This window comes from Spea bombifrons, chromosome 11 (genome assembly GCF_027358695.1).
Source record: "Spea bombifrons isolate aSpeBom1 chromosome 11, aSpeBom1.2.pri, whole genome shotgun sequence".
NCBI lineage: Eukaryota > Metazoa > Chordata > Amphibia > Anura > Pelobatidae > Spea > Spea bombifrons.
The window spans coordinates 3,832,648-3,856,932 of record NC_071097.1 but is presented as its reverse complement, the minus strand read 5'-3'; the positions used below and the strand labels follow the sequence as shown (position 1 = coordinate 3,856,932).

The following is a 24,285-nucleotide window of genomic DNA, read 5'->3' as shown; positions in this document are numbered from 1 at the left end:
ATGCTGTACCATATCTGTTCAGTAAATGTTATTTATTTAAACTTATTTAATTTATTTATAAGTTAATAATTTATTTTTTCAGGTTTCTAGTTTTTTTCCAGTTGTCATACAGTTTACAAATGTGTGAAATAACATTACTTTTTGTATGTGTGTGTGTGGGTGGGGGGGGGGTGCCACATACAGCATCGGCCCCGGGGGCCAAATACTCCCCTGGCTGGGGATCTGCCCTTGGCTTACTTTTCTCATCACGATGATATAATCATCCTACCCAGAGGAACCGGCGATACATTTCCCTTTTTTTCTTTCCTAACACATCTAATGGTTATTTACTAAACTTTTTATTCTTGGTTGGGTCGGGGGAGGGGGGTTTGCTCAAACATTCCACTTCTCAGACATGAAGCATCCTCAACAAAATATGCCTTATCTCACAAAAAAAAAATAGAATAAATTTAGATTTTACAAGAAAGGCAAATATATTGAGGAACGAGTATTCTTAAGCAGCTTTTCATATTTTTCCAAAGGTCCTCGACGGATTCTTTCCCGGTTGTCGGGGAGGATGTAGCGAGAACGCTATACAAACTGCTAGACAATAGCGGACAGTCCTTTCGTTTTACGAGAATGGCTAAATCAACAATTTACGGTTAAAAAGAACAAAACAGTGCAGTTTGGGCCATAGAAATCAGAAGGTAGAATGGATTACATATTAGATTAACCCCTTAATGACAAAGCCCGTACATGTACGGGCTCAAAATGCATTGTCTTCAATGGTTTTAGGGGCCGCCAATTGTCCTTAAGGGGTTAATATATTCGATTCATGAAGAAGGCTGAAGATGAAAGGAGTCCGTGAGTTGTTATTTTGCGGGGAATCAAAAACAGAGAAAAAGCCGCTTCGGAAAATAAACTGTAGCTGTTGCTTTACTGAGAGGGTAGTGGATAAGTGGAATAGTCCCCCGTCAGAGGTGGTAGAGGCTAACACAGGGAAATATCGAAGGTACAATAGTATCACAAATAATTAACCCATGCCTCCACTCATCCACAGGTGGGAATTCTCCGGGTTTGACTCGGAGTCTCCGGGTGAAGAACTGCTTCCCTGGGTCTCCGGGTCGGTCCATGCCATGGCCCACCCCTGCTTACTGCCTAAAAGCTGCCTGGGGCTAGCCCCGCCTCTATCTGTGGCTAACCCAGCCCCTTCATGAAGCCACTCCCCTAGAAGAAAGACAGAGCTCCGGGTAACCTACCTTCCCGGGTTCTAGCGTGGATTTCATTGCCCTACATTTCCTCAACGCTTCATCCCGGGAACTAGATTTGGGGGAGAATCTAATAATTATATATCATTTTGAAAAGTAATATAAAATAAATTGGGAATTTTAACTCCTTAATGACAAAGCCCGTACATGGGGCTCAAAATGCATTGTTTTCAATGGGTTTAAGGACCACCCATTGTCCTTAAGGGGTTAATTCTGCTTAATACTTGGCCCTTCACGGTACGGCAGATCCTGCTTTACGCCATTTCCAATATTTCCGGTGGATGGAAGTCAGCATTTTTTTTTTTTTATTTTATTCTTTTCTGGCGCTCGTACAACTACAATAATTGTCCTTTTTCTCTTATTATCTTATCTAAAGTATCTAAAAGCCCTCGCGTTCCCTCTACCTGTAATTAGGGAGGGGGGGGGGAATATGCATTCACCAGAAAAAAGAAAAAAAATATCCATCAAATATCTGCGGATTCCATTAGCCGCTGATTTGTGCTGAAATAGCGCAAATTAGAAAGGAAATGGATTCATCTCTGCATGCCAATAATATAATGAAATCAGAGCTTTAACTACTGGATGGGCGACGGTAACGCTGGGACATTGGATTGACCTCTAATTACATATACTCGTTAAAAATGTATTTGAAATTAACTTTACTGAGAGAGTGGTAGATAAGTGGAACGGCCTCCCAGCAGACGTGGTAGGGGTTAATGGAATGGTGGAATTTAAGCGTGCATCGGATAGGCTTCTAAATCTAAGACAAAACCAAGGACCGATTAAGTCCTTCTGTGTACAGGGAGGCTCCCCTTGCGGCATACAGGTAGGAAGTCCTGCTGACTTCGGTGGGTGATCTTGTGACATCGCAAGAGGTCCCATCTTTGTCAGTGGGCTGTCCCATGATGACATTGGGCCATTTTTGGAGGGGAAGTAGATGGAAGTGGAACGTGCCACAACCCCGTTCCTGGGACCCAGAGACGTGGAGAAGCGCCGCTTAACCCGGAGTGGTTAAGTGGTCTTGTGCGATAGCATCAAATGTGGTAGTCGAATGTGCAGTGACATTCCACTGGGTGCCATGGTGGCCACCATACTTGGGAACTTCCTGGGTAGCCTACTCAGAGCTCGCCTTCTTCTGGGTCTTGGAGAGGCTTTAGTGGGCGGCGATTTGGACGGAGTGGACGTGGCCTAATGCCACACCCCTGCCCGGAAAGAAGAAACTGACCCAGAGACCTGAGGAAACAGGGCTTCACTCGTAGACTCGGGTCAAACTATGAGGGTTTCCAGATATGGTGACTGCATAGAAACTCGAATTTCTAACCGTAACATATCAGTTAGATTCGGTGGCATATCCTGGTTGGCCTAGGCCTAGGGCATTCAGACCTCCCAGTGTCCAACTACCCAATGGGCTGCTTACACAGGAGATCTTTGATCTCCCCAACTGGCCCAATTACGCTATGGAGGCTCTGCCGGCTCAGCACAACCTCCACAGTCTGCATTAGAAGGTGCTGTGATATGACATCATATCCTAGCGCTCCATGTCACCATGCATTTGTAAATGTACCTGATAACAAAATGGCCGCCTTGATGTGACTGGATTTAATCAGCGGCAGCCATCTTGTTTTTTTTATGTATTTTCTTCCACTTTGCCCTCAAAAATTCTGACCAATATTTCTGGTTTCATTTCCAGCTTGTGACCTGATGACCCAGGGGATCTTAGCTTTAGTCACATCCACCGGCTGTGCTTCGGCCAACGCTCTTCAGTCGCTCACAGACGCCATGCACATCCCGCATATATACGTACAACGCAACACTGGTGGTTCGCCGCGTACCGTCTGTCACCTTAACCCTAGCCTGGATGGAGACGAGTATACATTGGCTGCTAGACCTCCGGTTCGCCTCAACGATGTCATGCTGAAACTCGTTACCGAACTTCGATGGCAAAAATTCATAGTATTTTACGACAGCGATTATGGTGAGTAGATTTTTTTTTTTGTGGATTTTTTTTTACATATTTTCCATTTTTTATGTAATTCACCTAATATGTAGTCCTATTTTACAAATTTTAATATGAATTGCTTGATAGTTAAGCTATTTCTCCACATTCTTGCTGTGTTAATAAATATATATTTTTATTTTTATTATTATTATTTTTATTTATTTTATTTTATTTTTCCAAATTAAAATTATGAAAGCAGAATTATTTTTTAAATTAAATTGCAAATCATTTTCTAAATTTTCTAAAAATCACCGCACTAAAAAAAAAAATAAAAAAAAAATCGGAAAGCCTATGTTACAAGCGATTTAGATAATTAACATTTCATTCTGCTGAAAGCTATGTAGGTGACAGGTCATGTAATTAAACTATTAACGGTCTTATTAGCTATTAACATCGGGACTTTGATCGTTATCCTATTATCCTGAGAGCCCCCTGTGATCCTCCAGTACTGGACTCAAAAGACCCCTTCTCCACAGCTACCTTCATTTCCTCTATATGTTGGGAAGTGGATTGAAATAAATCCAGATAGCAAGCACAAAAAATGGGGAATTTAGAGTAACTGAACTAAATATTAACCCTTTAGTAGCCCATCGTGACGATGCTACGCAGTGACGCGCCAAATGCGTTGCCCAAAACGCTCTAATGCCCGTCCTCATGGAAAACCTTGACTTGTCCTTATTATAGGGTTGTGTGACCTTGAGATTGACTCGGGGTCGACTCCTGAGAGCTCGCGGGATATGATTTTAAAATAATAGATTATAAGCCAGAGATCCTGTTGAGAATGACCGCGCGTACGATTGGTTGTTGCATTGGGTGATATGATAGGCCATTATGGGAGCCCACTTCTGGTGGCACAAGCGCCAGGCAAGGGCTGGCTTCCAGCTTCCTATCATGTGATGAGATCAGCCAGTAAGAAGCTTCTTCTGTAGTCACGTGTTACTGTATGAGGAGCCCTCAGCCAGCAGCTACAGGAAGAGAGATACTGTGCAGGTAGGAGCTGGGATCTGTGTGTATGGCAGTAAGTATACAGGTGTGTGCGTGTATTTATATGGGCAGCTGCTCTTCATTGGTCGGCGACCAATAGAGTCCCTCTTACGGACCTGTAGCTCCTGGCACGAGCCTATGGATTCCCGTTAACCCCTGCAATGCTGCGTAGACAAGGTAGGCTAGAGCCAGTGGCTTGTATTGGGGGGGAAGGGACCAGGGAGATTAGCTAGCAGATAAGGCAAAATGATTTGTAGTATTCAGCAGTACTGGGCATTATACGTCTAATGTGGCATTAATTCCAATAAGTAAATAAATGTATTCAGCAGCGTAGGTGGAACAGCAGCTTTAATTGACCGTCTCCAGCCAATCATCATCTGCCGTTGCACGAGCTGGCACGGTAACAGAGACGTCCTCCTTGTTATCAGTAAGCCCTGCGGACCTCTACATGATGGATATGCACATTATCAAGATGTATGAGGGCTCCCCGGCTGCTATTCCTCCGAAATAATGTCCGAGTCACTAAAAAGTTCCACCTTCCCGCCGGACGCTGTGGGTGGACATCCAACCGGGGAGGACTAATGACTGATTACGCTCAGGATAGGCGTTTAACAGATAAAAATGTACACGCGTGCCTTACGTCTTCTTAAAAGCCATTTAGTAAGTCTGTAGCCTTCGGCACCGTCAGGAACTGTCGTTAAAGGGGTTTAGCACGGAAATTCACTTTTTGTATATTCTTGTATGTTATATTGTTATTATATTTATTGTTATTTTTATAAAGTGCCATCTGTGTTCCGCAGCGCTGTGCAGTCTGATCATATAACAATTCGGAAACAAGGAGGAGGGCCCTGGTCATTTGAGCTTACAATCTAAAAGGAGGTGGGGGGGTATTTTATGCAAAAGGCTCACATTCGTTTTTGCGGTAATTTTTGTGTCCACTTTTTGTTGGGACTGTAGCTGTAACAGCCAGGGCCAACCCGACAATGGAGCCGAGTGGGGCAACTGTTCCAGGTGGCCCTTTTGAAGGGGCGGCACTTTGCCACCCCAAGCCCTTTTTTTTTTAAAGTGGAAGAGAGAGAGAGGGGCGCCGAGTGGTTTTCGCTTACCAAGTTGTCAGTACCCGCTCGGCGCCCCTCTCTCTCCTCTGCGAGCCCTCTAGCTCGGTCTCGGTGCCGGCTTGTAATGCTGAGCGCCGGAAGATGACGTCATATCCGGCGCTCAGCATTACAAGCCGGCACCGAGACCGAGCAGGGAGACTCGCCGCAGGACTGCTGAAAGGTAAGTAATAGGGGGAGGTAGGGTAGATAATAGGGAGGGAGGGAGAGGAAGGGTAGATAATGGGGGGCCGCAGGGTAGATAATGGGGGGGGCCGCATTTTAAACTTCGCCCCAGACGGCATTTTGTCTTGGGCCGACCCTGGTAACAGCTAAAAAAAATGGAATGGCTCAGTCTTAATCACACGGTTATTACTGTATACAGCGCTGGGGGGTTATTACAGTTTATAGCGCTGAAGTTTAATAAATTCCTATCATGTCTCCTGTGATCCCGGCAATTCGGCAAACCTGTCTCTTTTAATAGACTTCATATTGAAATGATTTGATGAAATCATTTTCCATAGTATTTTATCAAATATGTATTTTTTTGATATAAGGCTTGATTTAAAAAAATGAAAATACATATATATATATAGAATATAATATTATATTATTATAAAATATATTAGTTATATTATATATGGTTATTCTAGTATGAAATAAATATTCGAATCTAAGTATTTCAAATACATTTTGTCAGATCTCATCAAATGTTCGCCTCCTTTCTTTAAGCCGGCCGTGGCATAAAATGCCATTACGTGGAGCGAAGAAAAATTGCTAACTGGAAATGGCATGAGACTGACTCAAGCCGAGATACGTGGAGGATCCGTCGGAACGGCTGATATCAAAGCCGGTGTTTCCTTCGATAGCGCCGAGCCATGACCCTTTGATAGCAAAAGGTGACTTTTTATCTAATCAGACTTCAAAACGTCGACACGGAGGCGGTTTTCATTTTAATGATGATCTACTGGATATTGTAACAACAAAGCACTATAGCTTAGGCAATTTCACTGAAAAATACTATATATTTTTTTTTGGTGTGGAAAATATGAATTGTATAAGTATCTCACCTGCTTCACAGTCATGAGAACAATCAGGCTCCAGCTACTTGGAGTCCTCACCTTTTTCGGAACATAGATAGGTGGTGCGCTGATGTTGCGTGGGGGGCTGCCTGTTGTGGAAGGGAATGTGGTCAACATACCTGGGAACCCTTTGGGCTCCTGCTACCGGGACTGACGTCATTGGGCGATCCTGCTGATGCCAATGGCGGGAAACACGGGGAGTGGAGTATTCTGGTGTTGACCCGGAGAACCAGAGAGTTCCCAGGTATGGTGGGCAGGGAGTCCCGCGGCTTGGAGTTTGTCCATGGTTGACCCAGAGAGGAGAGGACCTTCACTCTGAGTTGCCAGGACGAAACGCGGAGAATTTCCAGATATGTTCATAGTGCTCGAAATCGATGCTAAACAGAAGTTTGTAAGAAAATGATGCCAATTGTGTTCCTTTATGATAAGAAATACTCGGCGAGATGATTGGCCACTCGCCCACCTTGCCCAAAGAGCCACCTTGCGGCTCTCAGTTGAGGAGCATGTGAGAGCTACAATGAAGGCACAGACTTCCATCAGTTGTACAGCTCTCTTGGCCGGTCAGCTCCCTTGGCCGGCAGATCTCCCCAACTGGCCCATGATCCTCACTGCCCATAAAAGTGGGACTACCCGAGACAGTGCCCGAAAACGTAGAAAACCGGCATTTTCTCGAAGATCAGGAACGAGTAATTTCGACATATTGTTAAATAATTATTTACCGGGTCTTTGCAGGAGATCTTTGCAGTGAATCAGCAAGAGGAAAATCATTTGCAAATCATTAGCAGATGCCGAGCGCAGACTAGCAGCGGCCATGCGCTCGCCTGCCTTCTGGTGCCAAGTCACGACGAGCAGGAAGCTAAATTAAATAGAGGGAAATTAGCATATTAGATTTGGTAAAGAGCATACGTTAAAAAAAGAATGGTTTTTGACTACCGGTGATCCGTTGTATTACTTTAATGTCCCATGTGGCCCCACCAACACAGAATGCAAATTAAAGAACTTGCCCCGGACTGTCCATCTGTCATTCTAGGCATTCCATGGGCCACACTTACGTCATGCAATGGTCTATAGATACATCCCTGGAGATTCTCCAAATGTCATTCCAAGGCTCCTTGGCCTCTGCATCAGTGTTTAATCTACAATGGCATTGATGCTATATAGGTGCAGAACCTTGTGATGACCATACGTGGTTTGACCTGGAGTCTCCAGGTGAGGAGCAGCTTCCCTGGGTCTCAGATCCAGCCATGACTTTTTTCCAGGCAAGCGAGCAGTATTTGGCCACACCCATTCCCTGCCCACTTTTCTTCCTACTCCCCACCCACTTAATACTGTCTGGGTTAAGCCCAGTCCTTATGGATAGAGCCATTCCACCAGAGGAACGAGAGTTCCGGGTAGCCTACCCTTAGAAGCTCCCGGCTACTGTGATAACTCAAAGAGACCCGTCAACGTAGAAGGTGGAAGTAGCCAATAATCTCTTGGCTTTCCGCAAATTCCAAGCCACCACAAACTTGTGAAGTAGCTGCCAGATTACTGCAACTTGATACTTCTTTGAGAAAAAGAACGAGCTTAGTACTTGACGTTCTAGATCATTCCTAATAATCATTGATTCCAAAGTGATGCCTCCGTCAACGCTGTATATTTAGTGTCATCCAGAAGAAAGCATAAAGATCAAAAAAAAGGAAACCGACGTGGTTGAGCATAGACATCAAACGAGAAAAAGTAAAACCTATTCGCATTTTAATAAATGTAACAAGATTCACTTGGCTGTCAGCACCTCGGCAACAAAAAACCAAAGAAATAAACAAGTTCTGTGTTTGACTCGAGCTCTGTTTTTTTTGTTCTCGGCATCCTTAACATCACTTAGAGGAACGTCTTTGCTTTGTAGTGACACATCAATCCTAAAAAAAAAAATATATATATATTTTTGAATTTAAAATTTGAATTAATTTAATGAATTTTGACGAGAAGACTCCAAACGCTCCCCCCCTCCCCCGAGAGTCGCGTTTTGCCCCAAAGATGTGATAAATTTACAGATCTCGTGATTGTAAGCAAACATGAAATCTAAAAAGGACTCGCAACGGAATTTCAAAGCCTTTGATTAGAATAGATTTACATATTTGTTTGTTTTTTTTTGGATGGAGCATTACTAGGAGAACATGTTTGTTGGTGATGTAGCGATTGTATCAAAAGAGGTGGACAATCCTTCTCCGTGGACCTTCACGTGCGCCGTAACATCTGCAGTCCTTTTTATGATTCACGATACAGAAGGGAGGAGGAGGGGGGAGGGAAAAAAAAAGCCTCGTGGGTAAATCTCTAGTGTATAATCTGGTTTGCATATTAGCCTTCAAAAAGAAGGAGCTGTTTTTCTTATTAAATGGAGATAAAGTATGGAATACAAAAAAAAGGAAATGCAAATGTTTGCCTGATTTTACAATTCTAATTAATCTGCGTCGACGATGTCATGTTTTTCGTCTACCTTTATAATTGACTAATCTAATTCTTTTGTACTAAAGGAATATTATGAAAGGACGCATTTATTTGAATGGCCTTAAGTGGAATGGGTCCTTTCTGCACGCTTTCTGTTCTGCAGATCTTTGATCTATTTCATTTGTGCTTTCCATGTAGAAGACGAATTACATTATGTCCAAGGGAGCTCTTCCACTCTTGCATCGTAGGAGGGCCATCTCCCCCCAAAAAAGACGAATGTGCTTCCTTTACCAGAGGTGGAACAATGACCAGGAGGCCAGGTGATCAAAGTTGATTTCTGAAGGCTCCATCGTATGGTCATATGAGTAAAACTGGTGGGTCATGATGACCATTCCTGGGAACTCTGTGGGTCTGACCTAGAGTCTCTAGGAGAAGACCTGCTTCTTTGGGTCTTCAGGGCAGTTTCTTCTTTCTCTGGGCTGGGGAGCAGTGTTTGGTCATGACATATCCCACTTCCCATTCCACCCCTTGCCCACTTAAGACTGTTTGGGGCTAAAATTTACCCTCTGTGTGGTGGGCTCAGCCCTATGTATAGTTAGCCTTGCCTCAATGAGATGTAACCCCTTCCACAGAAGAGGAAGAGCTACAGGTTGCATACACTGGGAAGTTGCCAGGCATGAATATTGGTTGGCGTGGTTACAATCAGGGGAAGGTTGGCATCTTTTACCCCGGGGGCAAGTACAGCTGAGTGACCCCTAGCCCCTCCCCCTGCCAATGACACACACACTAGCATACACAAACAGTTACTGTAACACATACACACACTTACTCCAAAACATACTTACTCCATCACACCTCACTCTGTCAGCCACACCTCACACATCAACACACTTCACTACATCACACCCTTACCCTACCAGCGAGTGGCCATGCTATTAAAGTGGGGTCATGTAATGTTATATTATGCGATACCACTTTGCTCCCGCCCCAACCCTTGGTTACAGTTAGGCCCCTCCATGGCACACTCAAAACATGGTGCTGTAGGCACATGCCTAGCCTTTGGGTGCAAGTGTGTTAGCATGAATGTGTATGTGTAAGTGTGTGAGAGGATCCATGTGTTAGGATGAGTGTGTACGTTTGTGTGTGTTAGCACGAGTGTTTGTTTAAGTATGTTTAAGTGTGAGTGTGTATGTGTGTAAATGTGAGTCCCAGCGCTTATGTGGGTTACCAGGGGGGCAAGGGCCCAACGGGGCTACTTAGCTTCACCTGCCCCATGGGCCATAACTGCCAACCCTCCCCTTAAGGGGAATCCATAAGCACTTCCTGTACATAAATGACACCTTTAGAGCTGTAGAACCCTGTGATACCCAGCAAGAATTCTGAGCTTCTAGAAAAGAGGGGCATCAGGGGAGGAAAAAGAGACACAAGTATATGGTGCCCAAAGAGTGAATGGTCAAGCTAAACAAGGACATTTGGAGGTTATGCATTTTTGCTCCTTGATAAATTCTCCAATTTTTTTTTTTTCCATTAGTTTGACTTTAAACGTTCTTCACTTCTGGAGCGATTTCCTTCTACCCGTCGCATCACCGCGATGAGTTTAAATGGGTGGTTTTTTTTTTCGGAGCTGCGGTTCCTTAGTTTTACTACCTCGTAGAAAAGAGCTGCCATGTAAAGTTTTGTAAAGAGAGATAAAATTGCTTGGAGTAGTAATTTAAGAGCCAGAACGGAGAAAAAAAAATGTTTGAGTTCAGTGTCGGTAGATTGCGATGGGAAAAAACGAGATAAGAATTTATTTACGCTTTGTTTGAGTTCATGGATCGGGGAGAAAATATCTGCGAAGATTGCTGTTCACATACTTGTCATAGAGGTACATGGTGTCAGGAAGGGAGTGGTGTGGTCGGGTACAGGGCAATGGGTTGGACAGGTGGTCATGTGCGAACTGCGATGGAGGTTTGTCCTGCAATGGCCCAGACCACCATTGATCTGGCCAACTGGCCCATGATCCCCATCTCAAGCAAAAGTGAGACGGTGGGGCAGCTACCCTGGGGAGTGGGACAGAGCCTGAAGATCGGGCCTGTCCTGTGGAAAACGGGACACTTGGGAGGTATGTGTAGGTTTATCTCCAGCTTTGACCCAAAAGGCAAAAAAAACAACAACCCTCAATTGAGCTATTTTTTCCCAAATTTTTTGGCAGGAATTTGGGAAAAAATCCTACTTGACTCCAGTAGGCTCTCAGATTTCTTCTTGGATAAAGAAAGTTTATAGCCCAGAATGTTCTGCTTTTACCATTTTTGTATCCTTTGTATCTGATAGAACCACCTCTCTTGGCAGTGAATTCCATCTCTATGTACAAAAATAATATTATCACACCCTTAATATTAAAGCATTCACAATTCATGGCATTATGGGTGCGGGGTGGGGGGTGTAGGTGATTAACTGCAGTTTTGTTACACTTGGACTTACCACAAGTATAAGATGATTTCACCCTGTTCCTTAGTAACTCCTGCATGAAGGTGTTTGTAAGCATGTATGCGTATGTGTAAGTGTTTGTGTGTGAACATGAATGTGTATGTGTAAGTATGTGTGAGCATGAATGTGTGCTGTATGTGTAAGTGTTTGTGTGTGAGCATAAATGTGTAAGTATGTGTGAGCATGAATGTACATGTGTAACTATGTGTGATAATGAATGTGTAATTGTATGTGTGTGAGCATGAATGTGTATGTGTAAGTATGTATGAGCATGAATGTGTACTGTATGTGTAAGTGTTTTTGTGTGAGCATGAATGTGTATGTGTGAGCATGAATGTGTATGTGTAACTATGTGTGACCATGAATGTGTAAGTGTATGTGTGTGAGCATGAATGTGTATGTGTAAGTATGTATGAGCATGAATGTGTACTGTATGTGTTTGTGTGTGAGCATGAATGTGTAAGTATGTGTGAGCATGAATGTGCATGTGTAAGTGTGTGTGTGTAAGCATGAATGTGTATGTGTAACTATGTGTGAGCATGAATGTGTAAGTATTTATGTGTGACCATGAATGTGTGAGTGTATGTGTGTGAGTGAGTGAGCATAAACGTGTAAGCATGTGCGGAAAGTGAGAATATCCGTTTGTTGATGTTGTGCACAACAACCCTTCCTCCCGAAACGCCTCGTGTGTTGTGATCTAACTGTAACCTAATATTAGTTAAACGTCACGACGCGCATAAGCTATGCGTGTGTACCTCCCAACAGTCCCAATTTTCAAGCGCTGTCCCTCTGTCCTGGGTAGCTGCTCAACTGTCCCAGTTTTGTGGGCAATGGAGATCCCAGCCTAATGGGGAGCTCCTCTGATCTTGCGCCGACCGGCCCAGGGAGGTTGAAGCACAGACCTCCATTGCAGCTCCCACTCTGGCTAATGGTTGAGGTGGGGCAGGTGGCCACTTTTCCCGCATCTGCACCAATTTCATACATAATCCCATCGTACATTTAACTTGATTTGCTTGCCGTGCCGTTTGAAATGTGATGTTGCCAACACAGTGAAATGTCACAATTTTAAATGAATTTTAGACCTAGGTGTTGACAAATCTCCTGAAATTAGCATTTGATTGCACTTGGTATTCAAGCGAAATGTTTTGTTTGGAACCTGACTTTTTTTTTTAAATGCCAAAAAATAAAAAAAATGGAATATTCAGAAGTTTCTTAAGTTTCTAAATATTCATGCAAACCAGATTAGTTTAATTAGTAAAATATTATTTAATATAAAATATATAATGGGTTGAGTCAAATTTCTTAAATTAAAAAAATAAATAAATAAACAATAATAATAATAAAAAAATAATAAAAAAATAAAAAATAAACAGTATATATTTACAGTATATATGTATGTATTTACAGTATATATACATATATATATATATATATATAGATAGATAGAATTGTTATATCATAATGATTATTAATTATAATGAATATTTTTATTAATGAATAATGAATTAATATTATTAATGATAATGAATATTTTTTATTAATATATTTTTTTCTAAAGCAGGAATGAGCACTAAAGATGGAAATATTCCCCCCCCCAGTAGAGTTGATTGCACCATTGAATAAGTTCTAAATATTCATGCAAACCAGATTAGTTTAATTAGTTCAATATTATTTAATATAAAAAGATATATTGGTTTGACCTAACTTTATTTTTTTTCCCATTAAAAAAATAAAATAAACAATAATAATAATAGAAAAAATAGTAAAATAATAATAAAAAATAAAAATTATATCTATACAGTATATATATATAATATAATAATATAATAATACAGAATTGTTATATCATAATTAATATTAATTATAATGAATATTTTTATTAATATTTCTTTTTCTAAAGCAGGATTGAGCAATAAAGATGGATTTTTTTTTTATTTTTTTTTTCAGTAGAGCTGATTGCACCATTAAATTTGAACATTTTCTCCATATAATACTGGAACCATAATGGGATATAAATGTTCTAAACCAGCAGGTTTCAAATCAAGCTTCTGTAGATATAATAGGCTCTTAAAGGCTCTTTTCCTACCTACGTCGCCGAATGCAACACTTTTGTAACTAAATACGGCATTCCTAACATCCTTCCCCGTGCTGCAGAATGCCCAAACCCTTCCCAGAAATAACTATTTAATCACGTCCAATTTAGCTTCCTTTTTTACTAATTTTGACGGGAACACTTAAATGTCATGTGACACAAAAGCAAGCCCTGGTAGCTTAAAGCATATTTTTATAAGACTCTATAAGAGCTGTAGATGGAGTTTCTTTATCGAAGGTTGACACCTTTTATTGGGCCAACATGGAAAAAAATATGTAAAGTCACATAAACAATCCCCATGTGAAAAAGAGACCACCGAGGTCCTGATAACTTATTTTACATTTTATTTTTTTTCCATGTTAAAAGGTATCCACTACGAGTCTATTTAATAGATATCATTAGTTCTGTAACATTCATTTTCATTTTTCCTTTACAATCAGTAAAAGTTATCACTGCCACAAAATGACATCTCAACCAGATTATTCCGAACATACAGAAAAATATAATAATAATAATAATAATTATTATTATTATTTATGTTATTATTAATATCAGTATTGTTTGTTTATTTTTAGTATTATTAGTATTATTAGTTTATTATTATTATTATTATTATTGTTATAATTATTATTATTAGTAGTAGTATTAGTAGTTGTAGTATTAGTGTTATTATTCATTTATTTTTATTAATATTAGTAGTAGTAGTAGTAGTTGTAGTAGTAGTAGTATTATTATTATAAAGTATACGTATTATTGTTATTTTTATTATTGTACAGCCCAATTAGTTAAGGAAATAAACCTTAGCAGATGCGCCTTTTCATTTTTTTTCTGTTAAAGGATTAATAACTCAAAAAAAGATTTTTAGGAAGAGTTTTCTTCTCTGTGACAACAGCCTATCAGTGCCTGCAATGGGGCCAGTCTCCCTAGGGGTCCGGGGCGACCCCTTTTACCACTTGTTCCTGTCTCCTCGTACTGGTTCAAAATTGTTCAGAAAGGGGCCCTTCCGACCTGGACTGGTGTGGTCCTGGTCAAAAGGGCCCTTTCTAAACTATTTGGAACCGGCACGAGGGTACAGGAACGTGAACGTATCAGGGTCGCTTTACATCACGTGATCCAGCTTCCTTTCAAACGGCCCATTGGACAGCGGCTGTACGAGGAACCTTGGTGGCCCAATAGGTCTAGGACAAAATACGCCACAGGGCACAAGATAAAAATAATACACTATTTATTAAGAAATAAAGTGAATTAGGTATCCCCGATAGCTGCTTTTAATTAAAAATGAGGAGCTCCAAAGTTATTAAATCCCTTATTTTTTAGAGAAGAGAACCATTTTTTGCTCATAAATCTTCTTTTGATTGCTTTTCATTTTTTTTATATTATTATTATTATTATTTATTTATTTTATTGAATTTATTTCATTATTTTTTCCATCCTCGATTGAAAGCTTAAGATTTTACTAACAACTGCGTAAACAGAAAATCCTATTCTCAGGGCAAAATATAAAAAATATAATTTAGTTAAAAAAAAAAAAATAAAAAAAAATAAGCCACTAGAATTTAGTTTGAATTAAATCAAGTAAAATTGCTATGCGGTCCAACTTGCAGCATAAGGTCACGTTAAATCGTCGATATACCCGCATCATTTTTTGTATTTATGGGCATCTCGGCAGCTGAACGTCATCCAACGTATACAAATTTGCAATCTCGCGGTAAAGCTTTGAAGAGTTTGAAATGAGTTTACAAAACAAGGAACTATATGGGGCTATACAATGTCACAAAATTGAAATATGGCACCAAAAATGTGACTTGAAAGACGGAGGTAATCAACCACGTGTTATGGTTTCCAAGGTCAAAGATACACAGAAGTTCCCTCAGCACTTATAAGTGTGTTGCCAAGGTCAGTTCTTGATTATTTATTCGGGACGTAAAGGCAGAATATAGCATTGGGGTCAACTGGGCTTTTGGGGGCAACGGAAAAGAGTGATTTGGGATTAATTATTTCAGAGAGTTTAAAGGTAAGCAGGCAATGCAACCAAGAGGTGGACGAAGCAAGCAGGTGGCTGGGGTGTATGGTCAGTGGCATAAATAGCAGTAAGAGGGAGTATTGGGTACCATCCAGGAGACCTCATCTCCAGAAGGACATGGACATTCTGGAAAGAGTTTAGAGAAGACAACGGGGAACGGTTTGCAGGGCCAAGACTAAGGGATCTCAATACGTCCGGCTTGGAGGAGAGAAGAGAGAGGGGGGATGGGAGAGAGACTTTTAAATACTTAAAGGGATCTAACAAAGTACAAGAGTTTATTTCAAAGGAGAAGAAATGTTAGAACAAGCGACCAGAATCTAACACTAGGGGGTCAGCAGTATGGATGGAATCAGAGGAAGTTTTACTTTACCGAGGGGGTGGTGTGTGTATCCTGTATCCTTATATGTATTATTTCAACAATTCACCATTTCTTTTTTTCTTAATTTGAATAATTTCTAAAAAAAACAAACAAAAAAACCCACTTATTATTTTGTCATATAGCTTATTGCGTCTCTGGGTACGTGGCACCATGTATTTAATTAGCTTACACATGAAATCAGTGCAATTTCTCTCTTTTTAATTTTTTTTTTACTTTTTTTTTTTTTAAGAGGAATTATTTGACATCTATCTACCTTGTTTCAGCTTAAAATAATAGTTTTCAGCATAAACATTCCATTGGTTGCTATGGTGATTGCTCCACTTTTTTCACTACTTTGCATTGGAATAGGTTTTTATTCATAACCCCTTTACACAATTAGAAGAAGCTGTGCTGATATACTCTAGATCATAGGATATTCATGGAGTGTGTCAGCGTATAGTGTTAGTGTGTGCATTAGTGTATGGTGTTAGCATGTGTGTATGTGTATAAGCGTGTGGTGCTAGCGTGTATGGTGTTAATGTTACAGTATGGCATTAGCATGAGCGTTTCAGCGTATAGTGTTAATGTGTGTATTAGTGTATGTTGTTAGCATGTGTGTATGTGTATAAGCGTGTGGTGCTAGCGTGCATGGTTTTAATGTTACAGTATGGCATTAGCGTTAGTGTGTGTGCTAGTGTAGGGTGTTAGCATGCGTGTACATGAGCGTAGAATGTTAGCATGTGTGTTACTTTAAGGTGTTAGCGTGTCTGTTACAGTATGGTGTTAGAGTGTGTAAATGTCTGTTAGTGTATGGTGTTAGAGTGTGTAAATGTATGTTAGTGTGTGGTGTTAGAGTGTGTAAATGTATGTGAGTGTATGGTGTTAGAGTGTGTAAATGTCTGTGAGTGTATGGTGTTAGAGTGTGTAAATGTATGTGAGTGTATGGTGTTAGAGTGTGTAAATGTATGTTAGTGTATGGTGTTAGAGTGTGTCAATGTATGTGAGTGTATGGTGTTAGAGTGTGTCAATGTATGTGAGTGTATGGTGTTAGAGTGTGTAAATGTATGTGAGTGTATGGTGTTAGAGTGTGTAAATGTATGTTAGTGTATGGTGTTAGAGTGTGTAAATGTATGTTAGTGTATGGTGTTAGAGTGTGTAAATGTATGTGAGTGTATGGTGTTAGTGTGTAAATGTATGTGAGTGTATGGTGTTAGAGTGTGTAAATGTATGTTAGTGTATGGCAAGGCTCGACAAACCCCCGGGCGCCAGGAAAATAAAAACATTCAAACCGAATTTTTCGACCCCTGGGGTGGTCTCCTTAGACTCTCCCTAGGACCTTTGAGTCCACCACGTGGGCAGGAGACCCCTCAGCTATAATGGCTGGAGCTTCCCTTTAACATAATCGTCTCACAAACACCCACTAGATTGTCTCCATATTCATCGGGAAGTCATTTCATCTTTAATGTTAGAAAAAAGAAATAGATATTTTTCGTATGGAAGATGTGCAGAAGAAAACCTCATCTTCAGAAAGATCTGATTGCTTTTCCTCCAAAGATCGGAGCCGATACGCAAAATAGGCTTTCAAAAGAAGCGTATCATCTCGGCGGTGTAAGAGTGAAGTGTCGAGCGATCTCGTGTTATTTGGGGCGTCTTGAGATCCGAATCCAATTTCCCGTCGCGTGCAGTAAAGGGGACAATAAAGGCAGCCGCAAAGAATGAGCTGGCATTTTGTTAGCGGATCAAGTTGTCCCCTACAATTTCCCGTTTGACCTATACATTTGTATGACGGTGAGGCAGAAAAGGAATTACAACATTTTTGCTCTTTTCCTTTTTACACATTTAACGTGTGCTGCAGAACGCAGAAATACTCATCCCCCGCTGCATTTCAGTTCGTGCTCCACGGCTCATAGCAGTCTATTTAACCCCTTAATGACAAAGCCCGTACATGTACGGGCTCAAAATGCATTGTTTTCAATGGATTTAGGGATCGCCCTTTGTCCTTAAGGGGTTAACTATAGACCATATGACCAAAAGTATTTGGACGCCCCTCCTAATTATTGACTTCAGGTGTTTCGGCCACAGGTGTATAAGATCAGGCACATAGGCGGCCGTCTCCATAGACAGACATTGGGAGTAGAATGGGTCGCCCCGAAGAGCTAAGTGACCTTGAATGTGGCGCTCTCATGGGATGCCACCTTTGCCACAAATCAGTGGCCTGGTCTGCAGACCTGGAGGCCGCCATTGCTGTCAGTCATGTGATATTTTGGGTGGCTTTCCTGGCTCAAACACCACACTGAGCTGATGCTTTATGGCAATGCTAATGAAGTCCCTTCCTCCATAGACTTTCATTAGTCAGAGTGTCTGCCTTGGTCATTAAGACTGAGCCATTCTATTATTTCCCACAGGCCGCATGATAAGGAGTCCCGGTGCTTGTCTAGTGGATTGGGGCTCAGATAACAGAGAACACATTATATAGATAGATACAGATTATAGAACTGCTTTAAAAAAACAAACAAACAAACAATATTTTTGAGGAAGTAATTTTATTTTGATACCAGTATTAAGGATTTCCTTATTTCTTTCTTTCTTTCTTTCTTTCTTTCTTTCTTTCTTTCTTTCTTTCTTTCTTTCTCTCTCTTATTCTTTCTTTCTTTCTCTTTCTTTTTTTTCCTTTTTCTCTTTGTCTCTCTCTCTTTTTTCCTTTCTTTCTTTCTTTCTTTCTTTCCTATCTCTCTCCTTTCCTTTCTTTCTTTTTTCATTTCTTTCTCTCTCTTTTCCTTTCTTTCTTTCTCTTTCTTTCTTTCTTTCTTTCTTTCTTTCTTTCTTTCTTTCTTTCTTTCTTTCTCTTTCTTTTTTCTTTCCTTTCTCTCTTTCTCTCTCTCTCTTTTTTCCTTTCTCTCTTTCTCTCTCTCTTTTTTCCTTTCTTTCTTTCTTTCTTTCTTTCTTTCTTTCTTCCTTTCCATATCTCTCTTTTCCTTTCTTTTTCTCTTTTTTCCTTTCTTAATCTCTCTCTCCTTTCCTTTATTTCTCTCTTTTTTCATTACCTTCTCTCTCTCTCTTTTCCTTTCTTTCTCTCTTTTTTCATTTCCTTCTCTCTCTCTCTTTTCCTTTCTCTCTTTTTTTCCTTTCTTTCCTTTCTTTCTCTCTTTCTCTTTCCTGTAGTTCCCAGAGCTGCCAATAGGTGGTACAGTAGGTACACTCGGAAAACTTTTGACATTGCACCTTTTCCATCAGTAGTTTTGGTTGCAATATAACTTTTTGATGTATTGTTACACTTTGCAATTTAGCTTTTTTTTTATCAAGTACACATTATGATCCGGACCGCCAAGGGACACTAATCTCGAGACGATTAAACAAAAAACCCTTTTATTTCTCATGCATAACATTGCGGGAGCTGACACCATTCTTCTTCCGAACAGCACATTCTATTTTCCCGTCTGGTAAACATCAGTTAATATATTTCTAAACTCAATGATTTAATTAAATTTGTTTTTATCATTTATATTTTACAGATGCTGGATAACAGCAATGTTTTTCTTTATTGTTACAAAGCCTGTGGTGTACAATGCACTCTGTTCAAGGAACGGTAGTCTGATTTTTATTTTTTTATTAGTTTTTACTATATTTTTCAATTAAAAAATAAACAACTATTTGGTAGGTTAGGTAAATATTAACCCCTTAAGGACAAAATGCATTTTGAGCCCGTACATGTACGGAATTTGTCATTAAGGGGTTAATCATGGTTGCCGCAAAGGCTACCACAGTAGCAGCATCTTGCATGCAGTACCCAGTAAATATTAAGGTTCAGGAGAGTATGTGTAATAGAGTTAATAGAGATGCTCCAACCAGGGGGAGTGGTAGGACCTAGGGGACAGATTGTCCTCTTGAGTGATCCCATATGTGGCGGCTGAATGGGCCGGTTACGAAGGAGATTGCTGATCTCCCCAACCAGTCCATTTCTACCATGGAGTGTAAAGCCTCCACTCATTGCCACCAAAATCCAGCAGTAACTCGAGAAAGGGTTCCAAGAGGATCTAAGGAGACCCTTCACACGCAAGTTCAGAAGTCGCTGCCAATAGACCCACCACTTGTGAGATGAGCTTCCATCGACTTGAGCAGAACTTTCATGTTACATGGCAGCAATGCGTAGGCTGAGCCTCATCTTCATCACAGTTACGTTGACTTGGAGCTCAACTCCCAACTTGCATGTCAACCTAAAAATACCCCAATTGACCATGAGCCATAAACAAGACAATGTGATGCTTCAGTCCGCAGAGTTAGGTGAAAACCTCCATAGATAAACCTGGAAAATAGCAGAAAGTACCACTTTCCACCCAACGGAAACTTCCGCGTTTTTTGAGGGTTATTTCATATTGTGCTTTACGCAATGTTTTCGTAAAGACGTGTTTGTTGTGGAGTGACTTTCCCGGCTCGAACACCACACCGAGCTGATGCTTTATGGCGACGCTAATGAAGTCCCTTCCTCCATAGACTTCCATTAGTCTGAGTCCATCCGTGTGATTAAGACTGAGCCATTCTATCGTTTCCCGCATGAAGCATGGCTGGTACGCAGCTGCCCGAAAGCTTTATATTATAGAGCAAAAAATAGTTCTCTTCCTAATCTTTCTTTCTTTATGTATTTTTAAGAGGCAGACATGATTTCTTTAACCCCTTAAGGACCATGGGCGTTCCCTAAACCCATTGAAAACAATACATTCTGAGCCCGTACATGTACGGGCTTTGTCATTAAGGGGTTAATATTCAGATATACGATACTTATATTTTATAGGTCTTCACATCTATTGTTTTCTAATGTTCTCTTCCTTTATTAAAAGACGGAATCGTGTTCTTCTATTGCAGCGTCTAATTTTCTTCGCGAGACCCAGGTATCTTTTTATTCGCTGAAAAGATCCTACAGCTGTTTTGTTACATCGCCGCGCGGTACGTCCCCTCGAGATAAATTAAAAAGGATGACAACGGGGCACAGATTACGTGAACTGTTTAGAGAAGTTATTGTGGAAAAATTATAAACTGAAATGGCAATTTATTTTATGGCCCTGAAAGTGAAATTGGACACATTGCAGATTACGATAAATGTAATTACGTTAGCAGCCTCGGAGTTGAGGAACAGTTCAGCGGCAAGAACATTGTCTTACAACAAAAGTTTGAGTTCATTTGTGCCGAATGCCCTTGGTAAATCCGCTTTGTTCTCCTAAACAATCTGATCGGAATAACGATTCATTCTAAAGGGAAAAGGAAGAACAAAATATATATTCCGAGCTGTGGCGAAGGTGGACAACCGGAGAAGAACATGTCCATGTGCCAACGGCCAAAGCTGAATCCAATATGGTCGAGCTATGAATGATTATGGAATCTATAGAAGAACACTTGACGTGATAGATTTTCTTTTGACTTGTAGTAAATTACGTTTGGTTGGACAGGAACATTTGGGGTATGGCAGGGTTGGTGGTAATCATGGTGGGCTGGAGGCTTGATATGTGCTCCTGTAGACCTTAGGAACTGGAGGTTTGGAGGTTAAGAATTTGGGTACGACGAAGGTGGTCAAATCAGGTTAGGAGAGATGCCAACTCATGAATAGTTAAGCGATAGAAGGGGGAGAATGTGGAAAATGGTAGGACAAGAGGTAAGGAGTGAGAGTGATGTCATATCCTGTGATGTCATATCCTGGTGCTCATTAGCCAGGTTGGTGGTTGTACAGGGGGCACAATGTCTCTTTTCTCTAATCACTTTAACATCTACAAAGGCATCTTAATGTCACAATCTAGCCAATAATGATAAGAATGAAATATTAATAAATACAATTGGGTAGAGCTTGGCGAAGAGTGGGAAAATGTTGCCTTCGGGAACATGGCGGAAAGTTCTCTTGGTCACGCATGTTGATGTCAGGGTCTGTCACATGATACGTATGCCTCGATGCTTGGGATGCATGCGGTGACGAAAAACTCACCGAGATCCTCGGACGCTTCTCCTTTAAGCAAGGATAGGATATCTCACCTGGGACATGGGGAGAGGAGAGAGGAACCAAAATCCTCAGATGATTCAGGGAAATAAATACAGGACTAGCCTAGGACTATAAGAAAACAATTGGAGATGTAGTCACATCTTATGGCCATGGACAGGGGAACTGTAGTGAGACAGGGGAAACTAGAGATAAGCAGCTCCACAGCCTGACAGTGGGTTGTCCCCCTTCTGTTCGCTTGTGTTCTGCATTCTGTTTGAGGCAACTTTATCTGAGATTGGCACCAAGGGGACCAATAACCGGCATCGACATTTGCTGTCCAAGTGATTTGCATGTCTACCGAATTCCGTTTCGTTAACCACGCTGACGTGGCACATACTTTATCAGATGTTTAATTGCATTTGTTGCCTGGTGCTCGCCATCCTTACGGTTCCATTGACTTTGAGTAAAAAAAGCTGTTTTACATCAGGAAGGCTGGTTTAATCTCCACGCGGATCCCGTGTTTAATGGCTTGGCCACTTTACGATTGTTGACTGCGCTCGGAAGCAGAAATTGCTCTCGTTGACTGATATTGAAGGAGGCTTTCATCCTGCAGCCAATTATCTTTTTACAATCGCTGCACCGGCCGAGGCTTATACAGCATGGGATCGGCATACGGCTCCTGAATCTAAGACGACACCAACGACACCAATGATGAAGGTCGATGGGCAGACTAGACGGGCAGGATGAGCCCTATCTGCGGCCATGTTCTATGTTTGTGGTGGCAGAGTAGGTTGAGAGTGGGACATGCTTCTCTTCTGGAGCGGATTATGCCTGTTGCGCCCTCTTGTGGCTCCACAGTTAAAAGCGCCAGGATATGATGTCATATCTCAGCTTTTTGGAGCTGTAGCAGCACAGGAGAACCAAGGACGGAGATCTCACCTACAAGACTCCATATTAATGGAGCGTTTCTGAACACTTTGTTTTCTGAAGACTGGACATCAGACTCCATTTGCGTGAATACGTTTTGACGCGATTACATCATGTGTGATGCGATCAGTAACCTGTGCTGATCTCCAAGAGAGTTCCAGGTTGCCAGAACCTGCTTCTCAAATAGAGTAGGATCGGGGGTAGGTGAGCAACCATTCGTGAGACAAAAGCATGGTGGGACTGGCCCCTTTAAAATCTCAAAATTCCATGGAGGTCAGCTCTACATTTCCATGGCTTACCCGCAATGACCTCATTTAACCCATGCAAATAGCGCTCATAAATATTCATTCGAGATAATCGGAAACCTGCCTTTGCATTATCCCCAAACAATCGCGCGTTCCATCGCTCTCACAAATTATGTACACTTCCAACAAAGAAGTCTAAATGGCTCGTCAAGTACATTTTGTCAGTCAACGCGATTGAACAAAATTACTATCGTCAGTAAACGTTATTATCTCTCGCAAAAATGGTTGTCCCTTTTTTTTTTTTTCTATTAAAAGTCTATTTTTTTTTTTCTCCTCCCCCGCCGTAATTTCAGTGCTAAAAATATCCGTATATTTCCAAACAAAAAATTCTTACATTTCCGAAAAAAAATTTCAAATAAAAAACAAAAAAATCTACAATTTTATTCATACTAGAGTATAATCCAATTCAGGTTTTTTTTTTTCACCCCAAATCTCCAAATTTGGTTAAAACAAAATGGCAGCCAATCAGTGAGAGGGTAGACAGGGCATAATAATTAGTATATAAAGAGGTTGCTCTGTTTTGTATACTCTCCAATACAGGGGTGTAACTAAAAACCATGGGGCTCACGGAGGATGTTAAATAAAGTTGAAAAAAAAAACCCTGTGTTTTAATATAAGTCCCGGGCAGGGGCGCCAATCGGTCGCTTGTGAAGTGCCGGTGTTTCATGCTGAGCGCCGGAATATGATGTCATATTCCGGCGTTCAGCTGTGAAGCGCGCACCGCGGCAGAGCGGGAAGACGGACGCCTCCCGCTCCCACCGCAGGACTCAACAAGGTAAGTAAGGATAATGAGAAGTAGGGAGAGGGGGGCAGTGAGAAGGGGCAGAGGGGGTAGATAGTGAGAAGGGGCAAAGGGGGGAAGGGAGAAGGGACAGAGGTGGTAGATAGTGAGAAGGGGCAGAGGGAGGGAGATGTTTTCCTTTCTTTTTTGGGGGGGATGGGGGGCGCCAGGAGGAGTCAGTGGCAAGAATAGTCGGACCATGGAGAAAGAGGGCAGCTGCTGCAGCAGTGCTGCGTCTTATGAGTCAGGAAAGTGCTTACTGCCCATTCTATGAAATTAAGACATTTGAAAACATATCAATCTGTTAAAAAAATACGCAGAATATTTCAAGATTAGGTTTAAAAGAGAGCTTTTAGGTTTCCGTGTAGCCGTTCACCCTCCAGTGGATGAAAAAGAAAAATAACACATGCCGACGTTTCAGCCTCGGTGGGGTCTTCGTCAGGGCAAATGAAGAATAGCATCAACATTTTCTCTCCTGACAATGGATACCGTCTGCTTCGTTGACCTCATCTCTTCATAATAAGGTCTGCAGCTG

At 41.2% G+C, this 24,285-nt stretch overlaps 1 protein-coding gene across 2 annotated transcripts in view; it reads left to right on the top strand.

Moving 5' to 3' along the window:
• Positions 1-24,285, top strand: part of GRID1 (glutamate ionotropic receptor delta type subunit 1) — a 319,319-nt gene that overhangs the window by 102,078 nt on the left and 192,956 nt on the right. For both annotated transcript variants that reach the window (XM_053450619.1, XM_053450620.1), the window contains exon 3: positions 2,938-3,222. In XM_053450619.1, coding sequence (XP_053306594.1) covers positions 2,938-3,222 — 285 coding nt within the window. The remainder of the gene's footprint in view (positions 1-2,937; positions 3,223-24,285) is intronic.